Raw genomic sequence first — 22,281 nt, forward strand, 5'->3', positions numbered from 1 at the left:
GCTTCTTTCACCACCAATATGACAGTGCACAGGCTCTCAAGTCTCCAAAGTCCCTTTAGTCAAGCATGTCAAATTCTTTCAGTATTACAATTATAATGCAGTTTTTATTTGTAAATGGCTACTTTCAGTCTTGCAGCAGCAGGACAGACATAGGCAAAGATATTTTGTATCAAGGAGCACAGACAGGACAGGATGTCCAGGACCTTTAGCTTCAGCCCCTTTTCCGTCACTGTCTTGAAGGAACTATTTCATAGCATTTCTTTCACAAAAAAATTGATGGAAATCTTTATGGGTCTTTTTTTTAAGAAAAATAATAAAAAGCAATATTCCTGGCAAAGAAAAATAAGGTAATTCTGAGCCAGCAAAAGGCTTAAACATAATGTCAATGTTAAGCCAAAATGCAGCTGTAAGCTTCCACAATTAACCGCTTCCCAGTCAAAACAATAAAATACAGAGAAAACCATGCTATGTTTATTAATGCGGTACCTGTATGTCTGACCACAGGGATCACTTCCATGGATCTGACTGACTCACAAAAATGCAGAGGTTACAAGAAATTAGGTTTGTTTAATAATGATTGACAGAGTGTACAGCAAAAGACAAAAGTTCCTTGTTCATTTAGACTTCATGTCTGAACTTGTGTTTAAGAAAAAAGAAACTAAAGATGAGTTCTGTAACTGCTTAAATAAGAAACACACCCCACAGTGAGACAGCTGGATAACCTGTGTTCTCTCATCCCCTACAGAACATCATACTACCTTATTCTGGTCAATGTACCCAGAATGCTGCTGCTTTTCAGTCACATTTACTGAGTTTTTATGCTCCTTACTTGGGGAACTCTCTCCTCCTAGAAAACAGAGTACAATCTGTTTTAGTTTCTAGTCACTAGTGTACTTATGAAAATAAAAGACAAGATCAATCAAACTTCTGTCTTTCAACACTGTGGTCCATCCTGAAACATTGTACTTAACATAGAGACAGCTCAAAGCCATGAGGAATCTGATGCAGGTAACTAACTTGCCACATGAAATGGCAGCTGATGCACTGCACTTCTGAGATGTGTTTGGGACTCTAATATGTATTTAAACATGCATTGAAACATCTGTTTCTTTTTGTCATTCAATTTTCTGATAGAAACTCTGGGTATGTTTTTGTTTCCCTTTTCTATTTATCTTATCTTCTACCCACTAAACTGTGAGCTCAAAATGATAACATAACCTAAGCAAAAAACAGGCATCAAAACAATAAAAAAATTACTTTTGAAATGTCACAATTTCAACAGCTTAAAAAGAGCAGTAAAACACCTTTGCCTTTCAGGATTCTTTGAGAACCTCTCCCCTTACTCCAAGCTTCTTATACCAGTTCAGGTGAACATACAAAGCACACTCCTTTATGTCTCCTAAAGCAGGAGTTTTCTTACCTTTCTTCACTTTCATAGCAACAGAAGAGTTGAGTACACTCAGACAAGTAGACTAAGACCATGTATGTTAAAAGGCATTGTTTACTGGTACATATAGTTTGTTTAATCATGCAAGTATTTTAAACAATCAGAGCTTAAACCAATTTAGTGAACCTTGAAAACAAAAGAAGTGTCTCTAAAAGTATATGTATAATAGATAGCATTGGAAGGAGGGTTCTTCCTCTCTAAGAAGAAGCTCATCCCTAAATACATAAATATGAAATATTTATGAGGGGTTTATCTTTTTTTGTTGTCAGGACAGATGCATATGGCAGAACTTGGAAAGAAAGTACAAAAAAACCTGCATACCTTTAATGAACCTTATACCCACATGCTAAGAATGACTAACTACACAGCGTGGTATGCCCACTTACTGTTCAAGGAATACAGGGAAAATGAGAAAATGGCCAAAATATAAAAGCTTAGATATTTGTAAACTCAGTCTAAGGACAAAAAAGAAAAGGTTAATTTAATATGTTCTTAATTTTTCTATTGTTTCAACGTCTCAGGATATCCAGGTCTCCACATTTCATACATTTTCAAATAACAAAATTACTAACATGGCCTTGATATGCAGCCATTGGGAAATAGGGGTCTTGATTCCTTTGCTGGGCTGCTCAAATGATTAAACTCATTGTGAAAAATGTCTCTTCTACTTCCCAAAAATGTCTCAATTCAGGTATTTCCCAGACTTTTCTTTATCTCCTTTCCATAAGGCTGTAGGATTCTTCCTCACCCAGTACTTGATGCCAGGAAGGTTCTTTCAGGTTGTTAAGTGGCTCCTCAGACCTGTCCTTTTAATATGCTAACCAGAATAGAGAGCTTTTTCAACCCCTTGTCACTCTGGTGGCACTGCTCAGCCCTCTCCCCAGTTCCTGAAGTCCTTACACCAACATTGACACCAACGTGAGAAGAAGTTTCCCAACATTTGTCATGTCCCATTTCAAAGTAAAATCACACGTTTTCTTTGCTCAATTGTTATACACCCAAGGTTTCTCACTTTCTGCCCTAACACTGTGTTAGCTGCTACTCTTGCTCATCTGCCAAGATGCAAATTCATCCCAGCCACAGCACAGTTTCCCATTGCATAGACAGAGGACCTGTATTTCTTACACCTAAGTGACTTTGAGTAAGTTTCAATAAAGTCAAATATAACATAAACAGACTGCTTATAAACAATATAGACCACTCAGTATCAGCACTTTATTGCCCTTGTTTGTTTTCCTCCAAATGGTGGCACACAGGCATTATAAGAGCAGAGATTTTATATGAACTTTCAAAACACTATTGAAAATCCTTAACAGCACTTTTACAGTGCTGGTCCCTGTAGAACCCGACTGGAAGCATTTCCATTCAGTGATGAGTCTCCATTGACAGTCTTTCTGAGAACAGGCAGTTCTGCTCCATTTATTGTGTCCTATGATACATTACACAGTTCTTAACAAAGCTATTAAGACTAGAAAAAATATCCAAAGAAATGAGAACTCTGTGTGTTAGAGCACCAAGGGACAAATCCTCTTCTCTCTGAAATCAAGTAGAGCCTGGAAATGTTTTTTGCTGAGAGTAAGAGCAGTCACAATCTAAAAAAATTAAGCCACAATGCACTCCTATATTGCCACATTCACAGAGGAAATTAATTTGCAGCAATCATCATCTTTCCCTCTAATCCAAGGTAACAATAATATGTGTAGTCTATGTAAAATATTTGCAATCTGAATAGTTATAAAATATATAAGTATATATCAAAATATTGGCTGAATCAATCTAATTTGAAAAAAAATCTACATTATGATGTTAGTTAGCTGAGAAAGTTTTTAGTGGATTTAACTAAAACAACCATTAGTATTCACAAGTATAGACAAAAAGACAAGAATGAATAGCAATTTACTTTGTAAAATCAAACTAAGCAAATGAAAGTGAGCTGCAATTATTTATTTCTAGGCCTATTATTTTACAGGTGGGATAAATTCATTCTATGACCATATCAACACATCAGGCAAAACCTGTGACATTCAGCTGACAGGGGATATATAAGTATCACTGTGCAATAAGGCATACAACACAAGATAAAAACAGACTGCTTCATACCTTTTAAAGGAAACACAAGTGAAAATCTAATGAGAAACAATGAAAGTGAAAGCGCTCATGTGCTCCTGTGAGGATGAGCCCACTGCCTGGCCCTTGTCACCATCACTCAACCTAAAAGTTTTAGCTGAACAGGCAAAAAGGAGTAGGGGGCAGCTTTATTTACAACACATTCAATGAAAGATAAGGTGGAGCTCAGTGTACCACCCAAAACAAGGAATGTCTAAGAGGCTATGTACTGCTCTCTGCTCCTATAGTGACCCTGGCAACTCTTCCCTGTGATGTCCAAGCATCCTCCAAGCCATGAGAAAGCCCTGTTTTATATGCCAATTCAACATGAACCTCACCCTAGTTTCATGGAGAAAAAAAACAACCAAACACTTTGGAGTGCACTAACAGTTTCCTAAAGTAGGAGAAGAGGGCAGCCACTGTTGTTTCCAAAATTTATTCTACATTTCATAATGATGATATGAAGTTAGAGTTGCCCTGGCTCCCTAGCTGCCCTTCTGGATTTTAGAGCCTCAAAGCTTGGCAGCAGCACACACTTCTTGTGCAAAATGGGTGTGTGAGAAGACAAAGATAGCAATAATCTTTAAATAACTAAATATTAATAATTAAAACTGATAGAAAAATCAGTTTTAATCTTATTCTGACTCTTTATGGTTAACTGCTGATGCCTCCATCGGTTAGAATGAAAAAGGTGAACAAGTATGTGATATCTAGCTATTACACAAAAGTAATACTACTTAAGTCCCTTAAGATTCCCCAGGAAACCAGCAGTAGTACTGGGAAGGGGAGACACAATTTTTGTGAGACTGCAGAGTACTACAGGCAGCATCTATCACCCAGTGGGGTTTGACTCAAGAAAACAATCATGTTAAACTGCCAAGAGTCCCTTCACCAGGCACTTTCCAGGATACAGTGAGCATATATCCCACGCACTTTGGTAGCCACTATCACATAGTGATTTTCTATTCCTCTGGGCTTGCAATGCCCATGTCCTGTCCTGTCAGTCTTCAAACTGTTTATATACAGGAGACTGCTACTCCTGTCACAGCCCCACACAATTGAACTGAAGGTTCAATTTATCTGACAGGGCTACAGCTACAACAGCCACCACTCATGAGCAGGAGATCAGCTAAATTCCCTGTACACAACACAGGACTGCTGCCTGACAGCTAGAATAAAAACAAGCTAGTCCAGTGTATTTTACATGTAAAGTCAGTGTAGATTATATTAAAAAAAAATTTAAAAAAAATCAACAAACTAACCAGGAGTGTATTTAAGTCCTATTAGAATTCTCTATTCTCAAGGAAGCTGTACATAAAATGTTCAGTGAGCCTAACTTGATTAGCAATTCACTTTAACATCAATCCAAAGTGAATCAAATAACTTCCAGTTTACTTTGAAACAAAACAGCAGAATTTGGCCTCTTGTGTTTGGTAACTGACTTTTTAAAACCAAAAGAAGCATGAGATGAGGACTAAAATACATACTTATTTCTTCCTTACATCAAGAAAATAATATACATATACGTTAGAGCTATTACACTATTTAGAGCTAGCACTGTTACAACTAGTACACTATTCCCTGGCAAAAAGTGTGCATGCCCACAGTCACAGAGCACAGGAAGATGCCATGGGGTGAGCCAAACCTGCAATTTCTCAGAAATAAATTTCTACTGTTCCAGCTACTCGGGAACATGTTCCCAAAATTCAGGAAACACACTGCTAATTATTTCCTCTAAGGTACTGCAGTTCCAGGGCATTTCAAAATGAACATGTGAGCAGAGTTAGCTGCTCTTCACTTGGGGCACTAGGAGTTAGTAAAATAGGTACAGGTACCTCAATCAATATACTGCATGGTAAGGCACACTACAAGTGGGACCATTCAGGAGAGGGTGAGACTTACCTAATGAGATAGAGTCAGTAACATCTGAGCAAGGTCTCACTCACTTCATATGAACAGAACCCTGTGCTCACTCTAGAGTACATCCCTTCTAGCTTGGGACACTGAAATCCATTGAGGATTTTCCTATGACAGGTCTGTTTCTTCTCTTCATTGATCATCAGGAGAATCTAGGGAACAGGTCTCAGACTGAGGCATGGAAATTATCAGAGAGATTCATATGGTGAGAGAAGAGACAACAGGTCTGGGTGAGGCATTCTCAGCTGGATGCTGAGCACTAATAAGAGAGGTGAAAAGCCTCACTGAAATGATTTTCTTCCCCTGTGGATCACTCTCTCCAACTCCTGATAAAAACCAACCAAATTACGTCAATTCAAATGACACCTATGTCAGAGATAGTTCATAAAGGGGCATTGGTTCATGGCTCAAGCATTTTGCAATGATATTTAACATGACCTAACTTTAGACTTTCATTTGACTTTCCACCCTGCAGTTTCTTCCATTCCCTCCTCTCACTGCCATTTCTCCAAAAGGAAGAGCATCTGATAAAAAAAAAAAAACATATGTATAAGAAGTCTCACCACATTTCCAGGGAGAAAGACACAGGAGGCTTTCTTTCCCTTGGTTGTGCCCACCACTTTTTTATACAAATATTTTACAACAATAATTGTTTAACCATATCATACTTCTCACACATTTTATGCCAATCCAGTACCTTCTCTTATAGTAATAATTTAGGTTCTTGTATACTTGCATGTGTGTACCTCTACATAAATGCAGCTTGTGACTGAACTGTTAAATATTTTAAGTAATATGACCATTCTTGAAAACTGAAGGTGTTGTACAGACCCACCACAGGAACAGCCACTCAACCACAATTACCTCCCTCCAAATAACTTCCACTTTAAAGGGTTCTTTCTCTAGGGATCATTAGTCAAAAAGATTTTTTTGTAGTTTATATTATAGCCCACCACCATCAGAATAACTGCCTTGTACACCACTGCAGCTGCCCTGGCTGCTGACTGTATCTGCAACACGGGCAGGATCCACTCTGCCCACATATGTCCGGAAAGCAGCCTGCAGAGAAAACAATCACTTGAGAACCTAATTCCAGCAAGTCAGCACTGCCATTTACCTCCAACTATAGCAACAGTGGAGGCAGTCAAACACTTACCAAACTCAAGGCCATGAGGATGAAGGATAAGTTTATCCAATGAGTAGTGAATGTACAAAGCCAGCCCCGCAAAGCAGGGCCACTGTGCTACCTTGCGAGCAAGTAACACAAAAGCTGCCGAGCACCCCACGTTCCCGTAGGTGTTCTAAAATCTGCTCTACAATGCTTGCAAGGTTTCTAGCAAGCACACTTAATAGTTCACAGGCAAAATTTACCAGGCTTATTAGCACGGGAGCCTGGGGCAACGAGAGTTAGAAAAAATGGAAACTTTCAAATGCACACAAGAAAGAGGGAAGCTAAAATTGAAAGCTTGTTTGGTTTTTCTCCCTTGTAAATTCCCTCATTTGTCCTCAAGGACAGCATATAAACATGTACATTGCAGCCCATGTGATCAGACACTCTCTCAAGAACTATAAACAGTGTAGCTATGAATCATTACTAGGCTGGAATTGCATTCAGTTCTTTCCCACTGACTCACCATATGGATCATTTGTCTGGTCTTTCACCTTCCCCACTTCTCTCCCTCCCCCACAGATCACACATGACCCCTTCCCGAAATTCCAGCACGGGAGCGTTTGCTCAGCACACGCCAGCTCCGGCGGGCAGGTGACAAGAGTGGCTCTCACATACAGGTGTTGAGCTCATGGCGCTTCCAAGCCCCCCCGCTGTCTGCCAGAGGCTGTCAGCTCCCCGGCACTGCGCTCCCGCCCGGCTCAGGCATTCCAGTCTGACGTGACACAGTCTAGCGACCCTCACAACTTCAGCTAATTTTGAGCGAGAGTCAGAAAAGCCATTTCTGTCCCCCACCTACCAGAATGGTAATTTCTCACAAAGTGGAGGAAGAAGTGGGTTTGGATAGTTACACATCTTAACCCACTCCAGCTAGGTCAGACTGAGCAATACATCTATCAAAGCTTTCATCTTTCATTTAAAAGAGAAAGGTAAAGCCAGTTCCTAGCCTTCATGGTCGTAGAAAAAAAATGTGTTGAAGTTATGACTTCCAAATCTTCAAAGACAGATCGTAAATAAAAGTGCTGACATTTACTGCTTTTAAGCAAATCACATACTGGAGTGTGACTCATGAACGTTGGAACTGGCAAGCACCAAGGCAATCATGTTGAGAATGAGATCATGATGCAGTAGGTGTGCAGCATTCTCTTCAGCCTATTCACTATCTCTATTCTACAGTAATAAAGAAGAAAGTTTCTTTTCAGTCAATAATAAAGACCTTAATGTGCCTTCTAGAGCCCATGGAAATAATAAAAAGTACATTTCTGCTTCACTAAGAAAGCTTTTGATACATACTTGATCTCATAAAATACTGAAGGGCATATGACGTATTCACATGAATAAATCAAAAGGCTTCACAGTACTCATACCAGTAAAATTAAGAGTGTGCAGAGGCTGAAGTCTTATATTTTAAAACACTGGAGCACCAATCTTCATTGTAAACCACTTGGAAAGGGGTGTTCCTGTAGAGAGCAGGGTGTAACAAAAGGGGCAAGAAAAAGAAATTACATATGTGTACTGCAGAATTACTCATGGGGTTACATCAGTTTAATAATTCAGGAGACATTTTGTACACATATCAGGTTGGCTTGGAATTAACTTCAACTTCAGTAAACTCTGTGAATAGTGATTTCAAATTTGAATGACATGCACGTATTTTTCTACTGAATAATTGCAGAAACTATTGCTTTCAGTATTCAGAGCCAGGGTTCTGCTGCTCATGATGCAGGGCTTGTCAAGTCTGCAAGCAACAAGCTTTGAAGATAGTCACAGGAACATTTGGATAAACAATCAAGCAGATATATTTGTTCAGCTGTCCCTTCTAAAAAGTACTTAAATATCTGCAACACGTTTTTCCTCAGTTGTATTACAAAAACCTCACCTATGCTAAATGTATCCAGACAACAAAGAAAGTATGATAAATACCATCAAAATTTACAGTCTGGTACCTTCATCGCACAAAGGTCCTTTACAAGCATTGAACTAAATGTATCACTTTCCTTAATGCCATCGTGATTCAGGCTGATACTGCCATTTCCACTGCCCTCTTTTTTTCCCTACTGATCCACAAACAGAATGACCTCATGCTGCCTGCAAGCAAGGGAGTTAGACAATAGGCTGCAAATGACAAAGGATGCGGGAAGACAGGAGTTAAAAAAATTATTATAACAAGGGCTACATCTGGAAGTACAACTGCAAAGTTGGTTAATATCACCAGTATAACTTTATAGCATTAGATGTGCCACACAAACACCTTGATTTTATTTTGTAGTGAGGATATAAAGTTTTTCACACCTGTAAACAAATACCTAACTTACACAGTATAGAATGTGAATGTTACCACACAGAAGCAATTGCTCTGTTGCACCCATCTAGGGAAGCATGCCAGGCTCAACCAAAATGGACCTTTGGTTGATTGTTCAGACACCTGCTTACCAGAAACCAGGGAAATCTCTCCTATGTTACAAACTATTGGTGTGAATATACAAAGTAAAAAAATCTTTCCTTTATTTCCTGTCAGCCCAGTATCACATTGATTAAAATGTTGCAAACATTCCTCTAGACAACTACAATTTGCTCTAGAACCTAAAAAATCCTATCTACTCAACTGAATAGCAAATTGAGTCAAGCTGCAAATTCACATACTGAAAAATTAAAGAGAAAAATAAGAATACATGTTCCTGATAATACCAGCATCTTAAGGCATAAAAAGTGAATAAGGAGGATAATTACCCCCACCTATGCAAAATTACAATCTTCAGAACACCAGCAGTGACTTGAATTAAATCACAGCCAGCAGGGCTTCAGGATGACCCACTGAAAAATAGTCTAATAATTAAATGTGTGCATATATATACACATACAATAAATTTATATATGTACCATATATGTACAAATAAAATTTTGTTTAAACTTCAATGCAGAGAAGAAATATTGTCTTTCAATATTCTTTTTAACATACAAGAAACTCATTAACTTGTGCCCAGCAAAATTCCAAACCCACCAATTATTACATGTTTCTACATTACAAAAAGCAAAAAGTGAACTTTATAGAACATAGGAAAGCATGGACACACTGATGGAAAGTCTTAATTGCAGTCAATGCCATCAGATGGTATCACTGGTACTAGAAATGTGTCTTTAAGCTGATCTGTGAGTTAGAAGATGTACCCAAGCTTTAGCTCCATGCAAGAGCTCCTCAGGTAAGTGTTGCTGCCTGGAACCCAACTGTGCATGCTGGGCAGCACCCCCAGCCCTGAATTGTCATTGGGCATTCCAGACACTGCTGCTCTTTGCATACATTCAAGGCTGCTCCTAGAAGACTGAAGTTCTCCTCCCTTGCATCCTTACCATGTTAACAGGTTCATGTTTATCATTTAATTCAGTTATATAATCAGCACATAGAACAATCACACTGGATTTTACAGTGGCCCAGAGGTTTCCTGTTATCTAAAATTTAAAAGCTACGCCTCTCAAGAAAACATTAGAAGACTGTTGCAAGCCATGATGAGACACTGAGCAGCTGATCACAGGAATCACTTCACTCTGCAAAAATCGACATTGCCTCGGTCTGGGATTTTTCTAATTTTGTATGATCCTATTTCCCTTCCTCACATGTTTTCATTGGTCACTTTCAGTAAAGAAAACCTGGAAATCTGAAGATCCAGCATTTTACTTGTTTTCCTTAGCTGCAAGTCAATTCTCTTTGCCAGCTTTGCAGTCACAGAACTGCAATACTACAAGGGCAAACATCTGCTGTCAGGCATGTAGCACTACTGCTTGTGTGGATTTCTTCCCAGCAGCTGGGAGGAAATGCTCCTTCTTGTTTAGACAAAAATATCAAATGGTTAGGAAATAAGGAGTTAGGAAAATATGTATACAAGGTTCACGCTTGAGAAACACAAGAGCACAGCCTTAGCCACTAAGAAAATTCCACTAGACATGAAGTTAACAATAATTTAGATCTGTACATTTATGGTAAGTCAGCCATTTTACTGTTGACCTACTTTGTATCAGCAATAATTTGTCACAGTGCATTCTCCAACTGCTACTGAAAGAAAGGTTGAAACCATACATTAAGAGCAGAGTGTCAAAGCAACTGATGTTAATTATACCCCGCAATTCCTATGTTGATGAAATTGTCACTGCTAACTATTAATACAGCATTTATTGTCTAAGCCCAGCTTGCTCTACCAACCCCTGAAAGCCACTGAATTAACATCCTGCTTCTCAGTGTTCACATTGGAATGTAAATCTTAAACGTGTAAAAATAACCTCTGCTATTACACCAAGAATGTGTAAATACATGTTCCTTTTTTGGGAGAACTATTTATCTCCAGTTTATACATGTTTCACTCTTTAAACTAAAAACAGCTTTAATACTCTTCAGTCAAGCGGCAGCTGTTGCCAATATAAACTATTTTCTCTTAAAATTATGGCACTAAGTAGAGGAAACTTTGTAAAACGTAGAGTACTACTTGATTTATGGAAATTCAGAAATAAGCTTTACATAGACACACAAAAAAGAAAAGCAGCAATGTTCTTTGTTGTATTCATTGCTAACCTGCACAATAACAAGAGATCATATTCTCACAGCATAAACAAGGTTAATTAGAAGGACACCTTATGTGTATTGAGTGTTCATGTTCCATGACATCTGCTTAATTTGGTGACAGAAATGTTTACAAGCATCAGCACAAACCAACCACTCCAGAAGCACTAACTGGATTCTTTATGGTTTGCACATCAGTAAACTGTTTTGTAAGGTTCTACTGCTGCAGTACAGCTCCCTCTCTTTCCAAATCATCTCTCAATCTTTTCCTTTACCCATTTACATTGAAGGCAATCAAAAACAATATTTAGCCTTCAAAATTGTCATCTCTAAGCTATGGCATGAGACATACAACTTGGTATGATCCAAGACTCATCTTGTGATAAATACGGAAGACTTTCTTATCCTATGAACTGATCCAATATAAGATACAAGAAAATTATAAGCCAGTGATGGTATCTTCACATCAGAAAAGTGCCTCGTGTAATTTCCAAATTGTTGTGTAGATTGATAGAACGAACCAATAAGAAAATCCTGTAGCATAGAGGCCTGTCATATACAGATCTACTTGAAAATCTTTGCACAGTCAGCAGAAAAGTGGAAATCTAAAATCAGCATTATTAGCAATCAAATGAGAATCCTCATATCTCTATTCAAACCAAAAAATGACACTAAGATATACAGGAAGAAAAAAATTATGGTCCAAATGGCTGCTTAAGCCAGATGTACATCTCTAAAATAAGCAGGAGAAAAACACAACTGCAAAGAGAACAAAACAACAGAGCTTCTTACAGGATACGTCTAATACAACTCTCTATAGAAGGAGCATCATTACCAAACATAAAATACAAAACTAGCATTGAGTGTCAGGATCTGATACCATACAGTAGCACAGTGGGGGAACACACTGTCAGAAAAAAAAAACTGCTCACCTGGCATAAACTAGAAAGCAACTGTACACTTTAAAGACATTCACTGAATGGTCAGCAAGTCTGAGCAGACTGACCCATCACTCTGAGAAGAGCTGTAACATCAGAGCCTCGTACAGCTGAGACTGCCTGCAGAACAACTACAGGACTATTTAGGGCTCCTCAAGGAAAGTCAGCTAATTTAACTAACGTGCACTGATCAAGCAGGTCTTGAATGTGTTCTCATCGCTATCATTTGCATTAAAATAACAGCCTTGCCCGTTTCATAATGGCACCTTAAATGAAATTCAAAAGCAACAAGCATTTAGCTTAGTTGTGCTGTTTGTTCCACCTACAACAAAACACAGGATTGGCAACAGCCTACTCTTACAGACATACTCCACTTCTCTCAGGAGTCCTTATGCCCTGCTGCCACAGTATGCTAAGTACTTTCAAAATCAGACAAGGGCACATTGTGTGCACATTGGGGTATATTTAAATTCCAGCTGGAATAAATCCCAGCAACTCTGAGGACATGCGTTGAACCAATTACTAGTTACAGCTGCAGTTAAAAATTATGCCATGAATGAAAGCACCTTACCGTAAAAGGACTAAAATGTTAACAATCTAAAGGAGCAGGCTCACTCTTGGTTCAGTGTCACATGCCAGTCTCACAGATGGAACACTTGCTGCCTCACAAAGCTATGCTTAATTTACCAAAAAGAAAGTACTGACAGCTGATGCTTTCATAATGTGCACAGCTCACGTCAAAGACCAACTATACAGCTACCCCTTCTGAAGCTGTTCTTGCTGTGCAGCAGAAAAGACTGCAGGCAGCACCACAATATACCAAGCATAGTTCAATCAGCAGTGAGCTTCATGAAAGTTTAATATAGCTTTAAAGCCAAATTCAATGTTTTCTACTCAGATACACTTTTGCTGTCTGTGGACTTAAAACAGAAATTGTGGTTTGAGTACTCTTACCACTAGGATTAATTTCTTGCTTACAGATTTAACAATTAAAAGTGTCATCTTAAAAGTAAGAGAATTTTTAACCTTGACCCTATGCATCAGTTATACCTGAACTTTACTGTAACACAGGCTCACTCTGAAGCTTTGGTAATACATTTTTTGTCAGACGCCTACAGAGCAAGGTCTTTAAAGTTCACTGCTTCAGGAGCACTTATGCTTCCACCAGTCCATGCCAGAAAGCCATAGTGCCAGAGAAGCACCAGCAATATTTTGAAGTGCTGAATATCGCCAGACGTGCAGATTATCGTAAAAATCGTATTTGTAAAGTTGGAACTTACAAAAACCAAAGGGAAAGAAATTGCTAAAAAAAAAAAAAAAAAAAAGCTGGACAGTTCAGTCTTATGTCTTGCTTATATATAACCAGCCATATTACAGATCAGCTATATTACAAAGACATGAACTGGAGATAAAACACATTGCTACTGTCTAATTGTAAAGGCTCATTCATAGTTGAGCAGGAGCTGCAACAACTCCTGGCAAGTCTGATGCTCAGTTCTCCCATAGCTTGCAAGCTTGGCTGGCAAGTAGCGATGGCTTTCTTTTCATTCAGAGCACCAACAGCACTTCTGGCGGCTGAAGTGACCAAGGTTTCGGGTAGGCCTTTTATTAAGCAGTCACAGAACAAAGTACACAGGAGATAGGAACAGAAAAGTCTTGACTTTTACTCCAGCACTCTGACAAGTGTAAGTAGAGTGGTAAGGAATTTCTCACAAGTGTATCTGCTGTACTGTATACAAATGACATTAGTGTGGTGCTTAAGTGAATCACATCTCTACATCATCCATTAACTATGAATACACATATAAGTATGGGCTTCTCACTTTGCCTCAGCCAACCTTTTAAGTTCGGGAAAAAAGATCAACATACCTTTTGTTGAATCCAATCTTAATGATTTCTAAAGTGAAAGTCTTGCATCTGAAGAAAGCAAAAGGCAGCAAGCTGCTCTTAAGGCTAAGGGACACTTGTCCCAACTCTTATTGTGCAGGGAATCCATCAGGTAAGAACTGTGAACTCGTGAGCAAGTAGGTCACAATGGACATTTAGGTTTGCTATATCCTTCATCAGGAAGCCAAGTAAACTTTAATCCTCTGGATTTATTCAAGTCATCTTTGGTGGATGTTATTTCTGCACCTTTTCCTCATATCCTGGAATTACTGGCCCTGGAGTTACTTCCACTGATTTTACAAGGTTTAAAGCGACATATACGTCGTGTTCCCCTAAACTTCCCAAGCATTTATATGTGAGGTCTTCCATTAATCCAGGTCTGCACCAAGTGTTCCCTAGCATCAGGGTGCCACTGATGTTCTTAAGCCTTTATAGTATCTATTTTGTTTCTACGGTGAGACAAAAATAATTTAACTGATCCTATGTAATCACGACAAGAGATTAATTAAAATGCCAAGATAGGAAACAATTTATTATAGAGAGAAGAAAAATTTCTCATCCAAAATATAGAAATCTGTACAACTTTGCCACAATCAATATACATGAACTGTACAAATTTACACCAGTTCATAATTTACCAAATAAAAGATGACTAACAAAGTTCACAAAATAGATGGTGGTTTGTGGAAAAGACTTTTACCCAATTAAGAACAAGGAAATTACAAACCAGACCTCCACTTTCTAAAAATAAGAAGTTTACTCAGTCTTAGAAAACTACAAGCTAGCAAATGTACAGATAGCTGGCTGGTGCTAACACCACAGTTCAGACAGTGTCTTTATATGGTCTTTTTAAAGCCTGTTGCCATGGCAGATTCTGATCACTTGCTACTTTTGAGGCCAATGTAAAGATCTGACCATTTCCCCAGGTCATTCTTACTATTTTATCTTATGTACATTTATACATATTTGTAAGTGCTAGGTAAAAGTCTGAAAATTAAAATTTCCAGTATTATGGTGTTCATAAGTCTTGTTACTGAGCTGCCAAAAACGCTAACAATTAATAAATGTAATAGTGCAAATTTCCTCTGCAAGACCTACTGCAGAGAATCACTTTATAAATACAGATCGGGGTTGAAAATTGGTGTAGAAATTAAGTCAGGTGTCTTGGAGAAACTGACACTTCCTAGATCTTCTTATTCCCTAGCAAGCTGCAATCATTTTGACTCACAGGCTATTAAATCACTGAAAGGTACTGTCCAAACTATGGCACTGTCACTTTAAGTATACCACTCTAACGTGTGCCAGATCTTCACAGCTGTGACATGGTTTAAATTCCATAATCCATCCCCAGAGGTGCCCACCCAAAGTAAAAACCAAATTTATCCATCCATTTTAAGATGATCCATCCACAGACTATATCTTAACCTGATACAGTCATCATATTGTAGCTTTTGGAAGGGCTAGTTCTGCCCAAGAGAAGTTCCTCCTTACAGCTTATTCTGCTGTCTACCATTTGCATGTTGGTGTTACTTTGGCTACCTCCTGCTGGTGCAGCTTCATACAGCACACAGATGGAGCCATCTTCTCCAATGCGATAGGACACTTCGTACGGGTCAACCCAGAGAGTGAGTTCGCTCGGAAGAAGCTGAAACAGTTCCTGACTGCTCAATCCAATCCGCTGTGCTGCCTGTCCAATGAGAGGATCCATCTTATGGTTGATCCGGATACATCGGTAACCTGATCCCTTGCATGGCTTTTCTGGAAACCAGTGGTGTTTATAATGTTCTATAAAATAAAAAACAAACATTATCCTCCTTAATTCGATATTGAAGCACACATGCAGCGATTATTGGTATCTCGCAAATTTCATACCTCAAGATCTAAATAAGCTCATTATTTTAGTATAAAATGACTTGGAAAATCATTATATTATAGGGTTTTTTTCTGCTGGTGATTTAGGGAAGTGCAATGTCCCTTGGGAAGCACTCGTACAAAGTTACTGTCCTGTGCTACTGTATAGAGAACACCCACCACCAAAAAGGAGTGAAAAGCAACTTCCTGGCATTCAGAAAAACAAATACAAAAATACAGAAATTATTACATACACAACACAAAAACTCAATAGCTTCAAAACATCATAAACCAGAAAAAGAAAAGAAGACCCTTTCCAGCATCCTTTCGAGATCACCACCCATACTTAGCTTAGCTTCTCACATTCTAAGAACACCCAAAAATAACTAGGGAGGAAGCTGGGCAGCATTTACCGACTGACTCAAGCTGTATTTCATCACTGCTCTTCCCAGCCTATTTTTCATGGCGAGAAACCAAGGACTTCCTTCACTTACCTCAGGAGTTTTTATCCCACCCAAAACCCTATCGATCTGAGGGTACTCGTAGTCACTATTGAGCCCACTGGGACAGAGGCTTGGGATTACAAAACCCACAGGGCAGCGAAAGAGCCCACGGCATTTACTCCTAACCAGGGCTGTGGGGCGGCTAAGAGACGCTTCTAGAAGAAAGGGGACCCGAGACCCTTCGTCCCTGATGAATTTTACTTGGCAAAAAAACCCAGCCTCCGAGCACTTTTCTTTCTGGCAACCGGGCAGTTTGAGCGCTTGGCGCGGCGCTCAAGTCCGGGCCGCTCCAAAGCTTTGTCTCGGGCGGCAAGGAGGGGAGGGGGAGCTGCCTGCGCGACGCCGAGCCGCTTTTGTTTACACCCCGCTCCTGCCTCCCACACCCGGGCCGGCTCGGCACGCAGGGTCCCCGCAAGGGGCGAGCCACGGCCCCGAGCCCCGGTCGCCCCCGCGGAGGGGCTGCGGTCCCTCGGAGGAGCCGCTCTCTCCCTTTCCCGTCTCCGGGCACCCGGGTGCCGCGGCCCTGCCCGGACAGGCGGCCGCGGCGGACGGGGGGGAGCGGCTCCGCCGCGCCCACGCCGCCCTCACCTGCCAGCAGCTCCTGCAGGCACTGGCTGAAGGTCTGCAGCTGCCGCTCGTTCATCAGCCCCTTGGTCCGCAGGAACTTGGAGATGAAGCCCACGGCCGCGGCGATCTCACGTATCATGCTGGCCCGGGTGTACAGGGCGGGATGCATGGAGGCGGCGGCGGGCGGCAGCCAGGTCTCCGGGACGGCCGGCGCTGGGGCGGGACGGGTCGGGACGGGCGCGGAGCGAGCGGCGCGGGACGAAACAGGGGCGGCGCGGCTCTAACTGGGCGCGGAGCAGGCGGCAGAGCCCAGATCACATCCCGGGGGCGGCAGCCTCCGCCTCCTCTTCCTACGGCAGGGGGGCGGCGGCAGCAGCGGCGGCCGCGGCAGCGCTCCCCGCATTTCCTGCGGCGAGGGGCGAAGGGAGCTACCCGCCGTCCGCCGCCTCTTATAGCCGCTACGGACCGGAAGTGGCGTCGTGGCGCCGGGGGCGCGCCGCCGCCAATCCGGCGATCGCACCATCGTGACGGCAGGCGGCGGGGCGGGGCCGGCCGGGGCGGGTGACGTAATCGGCTGTAAACAAATAGAGCCGGGGGCGCGCGCGGGGGGTGGGCGCGAGAGGCCGCGTGCCGGGGCGCGCGCCCGCGCTGCGGGGAGCCGCGTGCGCGGGGGGCGGGGCGCGCGGCAGAGCGCGCGGCAGTGCGGGGCGTCCCCGCGCGGGTTTCCGCGCGCGTCGGCGCGGGTGGGGGCGGCGCGCGGCGCGGCCGGTGGCGGGGCCGCGCGGGAAGCCGCGGGAGCGCGGGCGCGCGCTGTCTCCGGGGGGCGCGGAGCCACGTCAGCGGCGGGGGCGGCGCGCGCGTCAGCGCCGCGGGCCCGCCCCACGCGCGGGCGGCCGCGGCAGGGCCGCGCCGCGGGCGGCGGAGGCGGCGCGTCTGCGCGTCCCTGCCTTTCCCGGAGCGCAGCGCTGCGCCCGTGGCACCACGCACTGCCCGGCGCTGCGGAGCCCAGCGCGGGGCTCCCTCACGTTCGCGAGCCGTGGCCTTCCGACCGCGTCCATAGCGGGGTCTCTCCGGGGACCTCCGCGCGGAGCGAAGCCTTTCGGGCAGCCGAGGCCCCGGGCCCTTGTGCCGGGGCACGGCGAAGCCTCCTCTCAGGCCGCGAGCCTGGCCCGGGCTCTGGCTCCCTGCGCACACCCCCAGCAGCGCTGAGCTGCTGTCCCAGCTGTCCTGCACCAGAGCCCTTGCGGGCTAGTCGGCTAGTGACTGCCAAGAACAGCGTCCATCCCAGGCCTTCCAGTGGTCTGCCTCCCTCTTCGATAAACAAAAGGGGAGAGGAAAAAACCGACGGAAGATTTCTGCTTGTTCAGTTTGGTTTGGTTTTGTTAAAAACCACAAAAGTCTAGCTTCCTTGATAGAAACCTTATTCTTTCCCAATGGTTTGTCCCCTGCCCCCTTGCAAACCTTCAAGTGAAATGTTGAAAAGCTTCAACAGCCTGATGCCTGATATTTGCATGTACAGTTCTTAAGTCAACGATCTGAAATTAGCCAAAGGCACACACGACACACGATTTCTTTTTCAGTGAAAATAATTCACTAATGAAAGCTATAAAAAATATGCGTGTGAAATATCTTGAATAAAAGATGAAAAATGTGGGTTTTTTTGTTTATTTGATATGAAAAATGTAACTCTCTAGTGCTTTTTGGTCTTTTCTCTGCGCACGGGATCTATTCTTAGTCTCCAGCCCCAGGGGACTCTCTTTGTCTCTGCACAAGGGAGATCTGCAAAACACCTTCAAAAGATAATTAGAAGAGCTCAAACTCACAGCTTTAGTGCATACTAAAAATGTTGGTGTGGGTTTTAGAGCACAGTCCCATCCATTTCACCATTCACAGTCCCATCCATTTCAATACTAACTTCTGGTATTTACATTAATAATCTTGAGCTGACCCTCCACTCTGTGAGGAGAGAGGAGCTGCCAACCTGGCCTGGGCTCTTGCTGCTCCTCAGGTGCCAGCCATCCTTTCTTCTCAGTGCTTCTGTGGCATATGTGAGGTATATCCAGAGCTGCCATTTCTGCTCTGCTCACAGGCTGGAAAGTGCTGTGCTCTTGCAAACCTTGAACAGCAGATGCTTCTCTCCCCCTTCACAGGGCCTTCAGAGCCCACCATCATACTGGATAACTGTCACCTCGTGCAAAAGCAATGTTTAAGCATCACAATTACACTGAAATAATTACTGGAAATACTTCAAAAACAACAAAAAATAATATAATGTTTGCCACCTTTGCCTGAACCTGAGCTTTTTTATCTGGGCCACTTTCTCATCTGTTCTACTTAATTCCATCCAGAATCAAATGCTCAGAAGGAGTTTTAGGAGCTCTCAAGTAGGTAAGTAGTCATATATAGTAGCACCCCAAAACATGAGGTTTAAAATCCCAAATCTCTTGCAAAGTCAATAAACTAAGGACTCTTTAGCAATCCGTTTTCATATTTCCTATTGATTCCAAATAGTAACAGCATGTATAAAACAGTGTTATCTGTGAAAAGAGTAAAATGCTGTGCATACAGATCCAGTCCACTGGTAAAGAATGAACTACCTTGGGGTTTGTCGCTTTCAGCCACCGAGCTGCTCAAGTGCAACTTCAAGGCTTGAGATACCTGCCGGGAGGATCTCATCCCTGTCCATGGGTATGAACAAGGTAACTGGAGCTGCTCATGCTGTTTTCCCAGGCCAGGCAACTCCATTTCCATCTCAGTGCTAGGCAGGACAGCAAAGGAGCTGCTGCCATTTCTGGCCTGTGAAATTCTCCCAAAAATCCTCATCTTTACAGTCTGAAAGCTCTTAATTGATGAGGAAGACTTTGGCATGCAGCCCGTGACATCAAGCAAAGTCAACTTTTCTTGATTGGCCTGTAATGGAGAGCATCAAGCAAACTAGCCACACCATAGCCTGTTGCTGGTTTGTAGCTTAGCTTCCTGCCCGTTGCCAGCATATTTCACTGATCTGCCACGCCACTCTGAACTTCTTTGGTGCTTCCACATTTTGGGACGTACAAAGTGGTTCTTTTTTCTCTGGCCAGTTCCCAGCTGTCTACTCCTGTCTGCAGCTCCAGACACAGAGGAGGCAGTTTGCTGGCTTAATAGTGCAAGATGCTCACTGATACATTAGTGGCAGGGTGCTGAAGAAGATAAATGTAGACATTTAAGAACTGCCTTTTTCAGGCCATCTGATACTTTAAATGAAGCAGAGGCCCTAGGGAGGAAAAAAAACCAAAAAGGTATGTGATCATGAAATTAGAGACTGGATCATAATGGATGTGCATAGAAGGGTTGAATTAAGGTTCTATCCCAGCTTCTGATATTTCCTAACATTTAACAAATACAATGCAACCTTTACAACATTTCTATCATGTTGTTTTGGCAGAATCTGTTTCTTGACATTGGTTTGGAGAGAGCTTAGCACTTTGTGAGTTCTGTCATAATGGAAATAAGTAATAGAAATACACTTTCATCTATGCCACATGCACATATACACATCCTGCAACTATTGCAACATGCTCTTTTCACAGCTTTTCTGAAGCTACTGAGTGTTCTTTATGGTAACTGGAAAGATTCAAGAGTTCAAAGGAGAAGAATTAGAGTTATATGATTTAAAAAAAAATTGCTCTAGTCTCAGGGTCAGGATTAGTATATGTTTGTTTATGAAAATAAATATACTACATATTCAGCATGGATATTTTTTCCTGTTTGAGAGAGTTATAGGCTTTTTATGTGGTATCTTATTAAAGCCTTTCAGTGTAGAAAAGTGTTAGGTCTCTTCCTGTTTCAGTGTCAAGTCTAGATAATTTTTTGCATTATTTGGAATTGACCTAATAAAGAAATAATAATTGAGAAATATTGGTATTTGTTTCCAAAAAGCAGTATATATGCCTTAGATTGGCATAACCTGTAAGCTGAAGAGTACTGGTTGCAATACATAAAATACAACAACAATCCATTCTATGTAGGGTTTTGTTTTAGTGTAGGTTGATGTTATTTAAATGCCAAGAGTATTTTCATCCTTTACCAAGTATTAGAAAATTTATGGGAAGAGGTTTCCTCTTTTATTTTTACATTATGCAGAAGAAAGATTTCTATGGGATGCTTAAAACATTTTGCAATGTTTTAGCACGTTTCATTCTTTGAATATGCAGTGGCAGCTGTAGTGACATTAAGTTGCTGCTCCAGGAGGCAAATATAACTCAGAGTCCATAGCCAGTACTGCATGCCATGGTGCTCCTCAGGGGACTCCATGGCCTGGTTGTGAGTTCCCACCTTGTTTTGTAAAGTTTTCAAACAGACACTCCTCAAGCTACAGTGGTGATATGGGAGTCCTCCCTGGAAAAACTTTGGCTCCATGGCTTGGTTGTAGACAGAGACAGCAGTAGCCAGACCCTTTCACTGCAGGTGAATGTTGGCCTAAGGCTTTTTTTCCCTGGAACCTTGAGAGCAGGCTGTCATTCCTTTTGTGTTACCACTAGAAATGTTTGGACTTGAGCTCAGGTGCAGACCTGGGCTCAGAAACGTGGTGTGGATCCAGCCCACTGCCAAAGCAGCACTCTGCAATGAAGATGGGATAAGGGCTTTTCAGCTCCAAATGTAAGCCTATCTCTGAACCCAGCATTGCAGCACTGCACCCAACCTCAGCATTGGAGCAGTGAGTGTTTCATCCTGAAAGTGTGGGGGTGAAGAAGTCAGTCACATATTCTTCCAAAATGGAGAAGTCTCGCATCTGAAAAGATAGACTGGTAGGAGTCAGAGAAAGGGCACAAGTCTGATTTGTGACCCCACTGGGAACTTCCCTTTCTCTTCAACATGCTCATGCAAACCCACACGTCTGCAGTCTGCATTCTAAATCAGCCTATCAGGCAATGAATTCCTCAAACCACTTCTCGCATAAGTAGAGTCCTGTTTAAGAAAGTGGGACTATTCCCATAAGCCAGAGTCCCAATCTACAGTCTGGCACAGTTGTTTAACAAACATTTCTGCCACTGCAGGAAGCTCAGGAAGGGATAGAAAGACTCAGGGGCAAGGGCAGGCTTTCAGCATTGGCCATAACTATGGCATGTTAATTTCAGGAAATCCATCATCTCATGACATCCTAAAATGACCAAACTTTGCTGCACTTACTCCATACAGAGAAAGGTTTGCTCTATGGGGCAAGATTTCAAAGGGGCCACTTTGCTTGATTTAAGCTTGATTTCAAAGGAGGCACTCACTGAGAAGATACTCCTTGTGACATGAGCCTTGGGTCTGGCCAGGACAGAAACCAGAGTCTCACCAGGACAGATTCAACAGAAGGCTTTTCT

At 42.2% G+C, this 22,281-nt stretch overlaps 1 protein-coding gene across 1 annotated transcript; it reads right to left on the minus strand.

The window, feature by feature from the left end:
• Nucleotides 1-14,523: 14,523 nt before the first annotated feature.
• Nucleotides 14,524-17,344, minus strand: BTG1 (BTG anti-proliferation factor 1). The gene is made up of 2 exons (XM_021527999.3): nt 16,955-17,344; nt 14,524-15,797 (listed from the first exon to the last, which is right to left on the minus strand). The coding sequence occupies exons 1-2, from the start codon at nt 17,100-17,102 to the stop codon at nt 15,433-15,435; spliced, it is 513 nt and encodes a 170-aa protein (XP_021383674.1). The 5' UTR covers nt 17,103-17,344; the 3' UTR covers nt 14,524-15,432.
• Nucleotides 17,345-22,281: the final 4,937 nt, after the last annotated feature.

The sequence above is a fragment of the Lonchura striata genome, chromosome 5 (assembly GCF_046129695.1).
Source record: "Lonchura striata isolate bLonStr1 chromosome 5, bLonStr1.mat, whole genome shotgun sequence".
NCBI lineage: Eukaryota > Metazoa > Chordata > Aves > Passeriformes > Estrildidae > Lonchura > Lonchura striata.